Below are 7,869 nucleotides of genomic sequence, written 5' to 3' on the forward strand. Positions count from 1 at the left end.
AAGGGAACTTCCGGTGAGGTCGAGGACGCTTCAGACCTTGACGAGGCTACTTCCGGTGAGGTCAATGACACTTCCGGTAAGGTCGGGGAGGACGTCGGGCTCTGATACGGGCGTGAGGGTGGTGTCACTTCCGGTGTAGGCGGGAACACTTCCGGCGCGCGGGCCGGGCCGGGGCGATGGTGGGGACGTAGGGGCCCCGGGGCCGCGCCATGAGGTACAACGAGCGGGAGCTGCTGTGCCTCGCCCGGCAGCCGGCAGAGAAGGCGGCCGAGGTGTTGATGCGGGTGCCCAAGAAGGGGAGCGGTGAGCGGAGAGCGGGGGAGCGCGGGGGCGCGGGGCAGGGCGTGAGGGAGACTGGGGAGAGGGGCCGAGAGCACCGGGGAGAGGGAGTGAGGAGTGAGCAGCGGCTCCTCCCACCCAGGGCCGGGCTGAGAGAGTTGGGGTTGTTCAGCCTGGAGAAGAGAAGGCTGCAGGGAGACCTTAGAGCAGCTTCCAGGGCTGAAAGGGGCTCCAGGAAAGCTGGGGAGGGGCTCTGGATCAGGGAGGGCAGGGACAGGATGAGGCGGGAACGGTTTTCAGCTGATAGAGGAGAGATTGAGATGAGATTTTAGGAAGAAATGTTTTGCTGTGAGGGTGAGGAGGCCCTGGAACAGGTTGCCCAGAGCAGTGGTGGCTGCCCCATCCCTGGAGGGGTTCAAGGCCAGGTTGGATGGGGCTTGGAGCCCCTGATCCAGTGGGAGGTGTCCCTGCCCATGGCAGGGGGTGGCACTGGATGGGCTTTGAGGTCCCTTCCAACCCAAACCATTCCATCATTCTGTGATTTTGTGATGTGGTCCTGACTCCTGCAGGCATGGGGGGATGCAAAGAGGACATAAATGCACCAAGGACGTTTTGCCCAAGCGATGCTCCGTGCAGCAACCACAGGCAGAGGCACCTGAGCTCATCGAGGCTGCATTGGCCGTCGCGGCCAGCTCAGCACTGCCGGGGCGAGTGTTTGGCTATGAGCAAGGAGCAGGGATGGGCACGGGGGGCTCCAGGCACACATCAGCTCCTCCACTGCCTTTTCAGCACTGTCCCATCTTGAGTATTGACCCAATTTAGTTGACAATAACAAGTCAGATCACGTGGTGGATCTTAACGTGGGCAAGTCTGTTCCCATCAGATTAAGTATTCCAACCGGAGCCCTGTGTGTTTGCCCCAGTAGCCACAGCCCTAGGAGCTGGGGGGCAGCTCCCTGCTCTGACAGCTCAGCCCTGCAAAAGCCTCCCCTCATTCTGGGTGCCCACAGCCTTCTATTTCTTTCTAATTCGTGCTCCCCTGGGATGAGGGTTATTGGCTCCCTTTGTGGTACCTGTGTTTTCCTTCTCTTCCCCCCTAAACCTGGTGTACCATCCCTGGAGGGATTTAAAAGCCCTCTAGATGCGGTGCTTAGGGACAGGATTTAGTGGTGGAGTTGGCAGTGTTGGGTTAAGCATTAGACTCGATGGTCTCAAAGGTCTTTTCTAACCTCAACGATTCTGTGACCTTCAGCATTCTGGTGGAGCTGTCTTGGAGGTGGCACCTGAGCTGGCAGTAATCTAGAGCATTTCTTGCGGGTGACTGAGGTCCCAGCAGCCAAATTATAGAATCATAGAATAGTTTGATTTGGAAGGGACCTTAAAGATCATCCAGTTCCACCCCCCCTTCAGGGACGCCTTTCCAACCTGGCCTTGAACCTGTTCCTGTCCGTGATGCAGTGCCCTGGGCTCTGCCTGCCCAGAAGCTGCGCAGTGACTTTTGTCCCCCCTCCGCTGCGCTGGCCAAGGGTGCCAGTGCCAAGGGTGCCCTGCCCCAGAGGGTGGGGCGGCACAAGTTCCTCTGGAGAAAGTCTGAACTGCACCAGAGCTTCCTCATGGGTTTGGTGGAACCAGTGCCGTGCTGGGCTGTCCTGCCCACCTCAACCCTCTTTTTTTCTTTGCAGTGTTAAAGAAACGCCTCGTGAAACTCGTTGTCAACTTTCTCTTCTACTTCCGGACAGATGAAGCAGAGGTGGGAAATCTTTTGTTGTTGTTTCTTTTTCTCCCTTTCTCTATCTTGTTTTTCTGGGACAAGGCTCTGAGGACACAGGCTTTGTCCTTCGCTGCCACCCATGCTGCTCTGCTGTCTTTTCTGGTGGTTATTCGTAAGCATTTTTGTCTGTTCTGATGGAGGGCAGGCGGTGTTCCTGAACGGATCAGAGTTCCCCGGGTGGGTGGAGGCTGCCAGTGTAAAACCACTGCGCCAGAAATGCATTGTAAACCGGGTTTTTCAGTCTCTTCCTGCTGCCTTATTTGCCTGTCACATTTTATTTAGCTTGGACAAAAGATTTCACTTGTGGGTTGCTTTTGTTTCTGGCTTGTGGCATCTTTTGGCTCCCATATCCTTGTTCCGTGTGCTCTGGTGAGCAAACAGCACCCTCGTTTGTCTGGTTATCCCGAGCGGTTCTTAAAGTCTCGCCAGGCTCGAGGGCTGCCCTTACAACCTGAGCTATTCAGTGCTGCGTTAAATATTTCATCTTCATTGGATTTACTGAGCGAGGAAGTGAACTTCTCAGCTGTCTTGGCATCACAGAAACGAATGCGAAAGCCCAGACTGAATCTAAGCAAGCAGAAATGTTTAGTGCCAAGTTAATGTGTTCGAAGCTTTCCAGGTAAGACTGACGTGATGGAGCACGTCGGCAGGCGCAAGGAGGGGGATCAAAAGAGCGTGGAACACTCATGCAGTTGGACTGAATTACTTTAAAAGTAGTACCAGGTTGTGAAACTTGCTTAAAGGGCACCAGGCAAACTCGGGAGGCTCAGAACACAGTTGCACTGGTGGATTGCAGGGGTTAACCCCTCTCTCTGGGTCTTTTCCAGCCCATTGGAGCTCTGCTGCTGGAGCACTGCAGGATCACCAAAGAGGAGGAGAACGTCTTCTCGATCAGTGAGTTCTGCACATGCATTCCCTTTGCGTTCCCCTTAGGGCAAGTGGTGCCGTGTAAAAGGAAATGTTTTCCTGCTTAGTTCCTGCTTTTTCCTTCTGTTTCTCTGGTGTCAGTGGGATGAGGCTCCTCGGCCCTCATGTTCCTCAGCATACTTAGGGCTTCTGAGCCCCTTATTCTCCTCTGCCGGCTGTTGCTCCGGCGTGGCCGTGCCTCATCCCGAGGACAGCAGCATTTCCTTGCAGCAGGCTGTGATTTGCCCAGCTGCACGTGAAGAGAGCAGTGCCAACAGCAGCCGGCCCGCGGCTTCATGCTCATGGCACTGCCTCGCTGGGAGGGTTTGGTATTGACAGATCAATGCTTCTGTGCGATTGCATTTTATCAAGCAAGAGTGAGCTGCAGATAAAGCATCTGCCGGGCTAATCTGGCCCCAGTCCTCCCGCCACGCTGTTTGTCCTTGTGTTGATAGCCCTGGCTCCAGCTGGCTCACGCTGTGTCGTCTTTTGTAAGCAGCCTTTCATCCAACAACTAATCATTGTGTGAGAAGTATGTGGCGAACATAACAGGATGTTTCTCCAAGGCCATCCCCGTATCTTTTTGGCCTGGGTGTCAGGCACAGCTGCTTTTTTGTGCAGAGCTTCGTCTCCTCCTTCAGCCGGGAGACGCAGCATTCGTGCTGTCTCCAAGTCACGCTCAAACAGCCCAAATATCCTGCGCTCTGAGCACCACACTCGGCATTTCTAGGGCTGTCGGGAGCTGTGGTGAATGAGAATTCCTGAGAAAGTGTTAAACCGATGGCAGTTGGTGTCAGATTGTGTCCCTGTGCGGCAGCCCTGAGGGTTCGATGTAGCCTGACCCATTTATTTCTCAGCAGTAGCCCCGATCTGTGTGCTGTGCACTAAAAAGCAGAGCTCTGGGGACAGTGTAATTAATTAGATGTCCTGATTCTGTCTTGGTGAAGAACTGGAGTTGCGTAGGGTCTTGCTTTCCATTGTGTACATCACCAAATTCCCAAATGCCTCGAGCAAGGGCAGGTCAGTGCCTTTCCTGAATGCAATTGCCTTCCTTGCATGGCTTCCCTCTGCATAGATCAAAATCACTTCCCTGGAGCTGTTTTCCTCTTGGATCACTGCATCTCCTGGTGGCTGCTTGCGAGGAGGCTCGGGGAATTTCAGTCCCAAATTTGGCCGTATTGGTCTGGTTCGGCTCCGAGCTGTTGCTCTCAGTTTGCGAAATTGCTCTTTCCAAAATCTTTGGCTCCTGTAGGATGTGGAATGCTGTAGGCAGCCACTCCGGGCGAGCCGGGAGCCCCCCAGGGTACGGAGAAGGGATCAGAGGCCTGGGCTACTGGCTCCATCACAGATCATTTAAGTTGTGAAACAGCGATCGGGGCCTGGCAGAGTCTGGCTGTTGCCAGGGAGGGAATGAAACGCCAGCAGCTCTGCCAGGACCTTCCTTAAGCGTTTTCCTGATCTCTGGCAGGTTTCCTGGAGGAGCCAGAGAGGAAATACCGCTTTGAATGTGACAGTGAAGAGCAGTGTCAGGAGTGGATCGAGGCGCTCAAGCGAGCCAGGTTTGTGAGGTCTGCGTTGTACCCTCAGTGCGTGTTGCTTCCTGGGATCCACTTGTGGTGAACTCAGGGAGGATGGCGGTTTATCTTCTCCCAAGCAAACTTCCCTTCAGCTCTAAATAGCATCTGAGACTTCTCCACATCCTTTTCTGCTCATCTTGCCGCATGGTCTGTTCCTGTCTTACAGCTATGAGTTCATGAGGAGAAGCTTGATTTTCTACCGGAATGAGATCCAGAAAATGACAGGGAAGGTGAGTCTCTTGGAGTCACCTGTCAGACTCTGGACCGGAGCAGGGGATGGTGATCTCGGTGCTGCTGCCAGCTGTCCTGCACAAGGCTGTGTGCCCTGTGTGTGGAATATCCCATAGTCGGGCAGTTCCTGAAGCTGTGGTCTCTGCAGCCAGGCCTGAGCCTCTTCTTTGGCTGAGCAGCCGGCGTCGTCGTGCTCAGCTCCAGCCCTCGTACGAGCACTCTGCCAGTGGTGGAGTGGCCTGAGGTTTGTAGCCAGGCAGGTCTGGCCTGGGATAGCCCAGAGTCCCACTGGTTCTCTGGAGGAGTTCCCAGGCAGCCGCAGCCAGGTTGGAGCGTACGTGGGTTGAGACCTCTGCCTGGCTCCTCGGAGCATCCCAGCTCAGGGCAGTGGAGGTGGCTGGAGCAGCTCATCTGTCCTCCTGCGCCAGCAGGGACTGAATAGAGCCTGTGAACTCGGATTATCCACTGTGTAACCCCCCAGGACGGCTGGATTTCTGCACCAGGAACAGCAGCCGGGGGCTGGACTGTGGTAAATCCAGCACACGACTGGCACCGGCATCCAGCCCCAAACTGAGGGGCAGCCCCCTCCTTGCCTGCCTCTCACCGGTGCTCTCCCTCTGCTCTCGCTGCAGGATCCCCTGGAGCAGTACGGGATCTCCGAGGAAGCCCGCTTCCAGCTGGGAACACGCAAGCAGTAACCCCCTTGCCTGGGCTGAACTGATTTCAGGCGCTGGATGATCACCCCGAGCTCCCCTGGGAAGAGCAGCGGTGGCTCCTGGCAGCGGTGACCAAGTGACTTTTTAATTTATTAGCCAAATAATCTTGTAGGGTTTTTATAAAGGAGCTCCTTGCACATTCCCACTTCCCCAGCATTGGAGGCAGCCAGTCTTACTGCTCCCTGCAGGATGCACTGGGAGTAAAACCCCGCTGGCTCCTGGTGAGAGCAGAGGAGGCAGAGAGAGAGCAGCGCTCCCAGCACAGCCCTCCAATTCCTTCTGTCCCGATTCCTTCTGTCCCGCTCCCTGGATCTTCAGCAGTCTCCAAGGGAACCATCCAGAGCTGCTCACCCCCTGCTGTAAGAGGATGCTCCAGTTATTGCATTGCTGGGCTGGCAGGGTTAACCCTCTCATTGCCAAGCTGTTCGGATTATGGGAGCCTGCGGGGAGAGCCTGATGGCCGGGCTGGGGAGCAGGGAGGAGCAGAAAGCCTTCCCTTAACACCAGGAGAGCTCGGCACAGCTCGGCCTGACAGGGAGAGCCATCTGCTCCCCTGTGCCAAAGCAGCCGTGCGGAGCAGCTGCTGGCACTGGGTTGTTTCCTTCTTTCTCTGGGCAGGCATTGCCGCTTCCTGGTGCGGCTTTGGGGTTTTTTAACCTCAAAGCTAAGATATTTCCCTTCCCAGAGCCCTCACAAACACATAAGGGAATGGAACTGCAGAAGGGAGCAAAGCCAGGGCTGAGATCTGTGTGGTGATTCCGCTGCCTCCGCAGTGCTGCGGGCTGGGCTAAGCTGTGTGGTTACTCAGCTTCCCAGAGAGGAAAACCAGGTGGAGAGGTTGTGAAGACGGGAATTGTTCCGCTTGGGCTCCAAGGCATGGAGAAGTTAAGCCGAGGGAGCTGTTAACAGCTGGGCAGTAACTGGGCATTAACACTGCAGTCCCTGAGCCACTGCTGCAGCTTCTCCCCTTTGTGAGTGTCCAAAGGGAAAGACCAGACAACTGTGCCAAGCTCACGGCGAGCTGCCAGGGACCACCGGCTGCCTTTCCGTGGGGCTCCTGTAACAGAGAGATAAGGAACAACATTCATCCCTCCTCGGGGCTCCACATCTTCAGCCTTTGCTCTGGAACGAGACTGGAAAAGCTGCAGGAAGAGCCCTTGGGAAGGTCCCAGGTAGCGCTGTCGACAGCCGATGGCAGAAGGAACGAAACTGCTGGGGAGGAAAATGTAGCTGGAGGGCTTGGCCAGAGCTCCAGGGTTATCGGGCGTTGTTCTGCCCGGTGAGATCGGCTGCTCCACAGGGGCCCAGCGCGTGGGGGAGGTGGGCAGAGCAGGCTGGGCCTGTGCTGGGCCTGACAGGAAACTTCGGCTCTTTCTCTTTGGCTGGGAATCAGTGCCAAAACAAGAGCCTCCACTGCGAGCTTTAGTGGCCTGGCCTCCCCCTTTCACCTCATGCTGCTGGGTATCAGGAGAGGGCCAGGCGTCACTGGTGCTTTATTTTTTAACCTCAAAACTAAGCTATTTCCCTCCCCAGATATTCCCTTTCCCTCCAATGGCTCCAGGTGCTTGCTCCACAAATTACCAAAATCAGCAGCGGGGCAGCTGCCCTGCATGCGAATCTGAGGACACGACACGGTGGAAGCAGAAAATAGGGCAGTTCTGGAGACAGATGGCAACTCCGGTAGAAGCAGCACTGAGGGATTAAAGGCAGGAGCACAGGAGAGCTCAGGCTTTAGGGAACTGGTGTCCTCAGATGGCTTTATTAATCCGCACAAGCCTCACTGCTTTGCCTCGGTGCACGGATTTGCCAGGGGGGTACACAGCAGCTTTACATACGGTGAGAGCGAGACGTGTTTGGTCGCTGGAGAGAGGACATACGTGCACAGGACAATCGGAGCCGCTTCCCCTTGGTCGCGTGGACCAAGCAGAGCAGCTACAGGCTCCTCACCGTGGGCAGTGCAGCTTTGCTGCCTCGGTTTAGCAAGCAGTGAGAGCAGGTCCTGCCAGTCCATTCCAGAGGCGGAGCGTCCACATCCAAAGTCAGCTCCTGGAGTTCAGCATCACTGCAGCATTCACTAGGCAGAGTCGGCCCATAACCAAAGCCCTGGAGATTCTGCCAACACACAGTCATTCCAAGCAGACCCAATTCCCTTGCTGCCACGAGGCCTCGTCTCCAGCCACCCTGTCCCAGCTCTTCACCGTGTGCCTTCTCGGCCTGTCCGACACCTTCCTGAGGGTGAGCCCAGTCCTCGCTGCGTGTACAATGGGCATTTTATGGGAACATTGGGTTGAGCGCAAGTGAATCCCAACGCTCGAGAGGCACCAATCACATTTCCTAACTGAATGTAAGACAAAAGCTGTGAAGGGTTACGTGGGCCAGCGGCCAGCCTG

The 7,869-nt window shown here is 55.8% G+C and overlaps 1 protein-coding gene across 1 annotated transcript; it reads left to right on the top strand.

Moving 5' to 3' along the window:
• The first annotated feature begins 125 nt into the window (after positions 1-125).
• Positions 126-6,214, top strand: PLEKHJ1 (pleckstrin homology domain containing J1). Its single transcript, XM_054050049.1, has 6 exons — positions 126-303; positions 1,961-2,028; positions 2,877-2,943; positions 4,424-4,514; positions 4,699-4,762; positions 5,396-6,214. Exons 1-6 carry the CDS (start codon positions 210-212, stop codon positions 5,459-5,461), a joined length of 450 nt encoding a protein of 149 aa, XP_053906024.1. The 5' UTR covers positions 126-209; the 3' UTR covers positions 5,462-6,214.
• Positions 6,215-7,869: the final 1,655 nt, after the last annotated feature.

This window comes from Cuculus canorus, chromosome 27 (assembly GCF_017976375.1).
Source record: "Cuculus canorus isolate bCucCan1 chromosome 27, bCucCan1.pri, whole genome shotgun sequence".
Lineage (NCBI taxonomy): Eukaryota > Metazoa > Chordata > Aves > Cuculiformes > Cuculidae > Cuculus > Cuculus canorus.

Excerpts from the sequence above, each read along its gene's own strand:
- PLEKHJ1 (XM_054050049.1), top strand. The coding sequence starts at position 210 with ATGAGGTACAACGAGCGGGAGCTGCTGTGCCTCGCCCGGCAGCCGGCA. Across the intron at positions 2,029-2,876 it reads TCCGGACAGATGAAGCAGAG|CCCATTGGAGCTCTGCTGCT; the intron begins GTGGGAAATCTT and ends GGTCTTTTCCAG. Across the intron at positions 4,515-4,698 it reads GAGGCGCTCAAGCGAGCCAG|CTATGAGTTCATGAGGAGAA; the intron begins GTTTGTGAGGTC and ends CCTGTCTTACAG.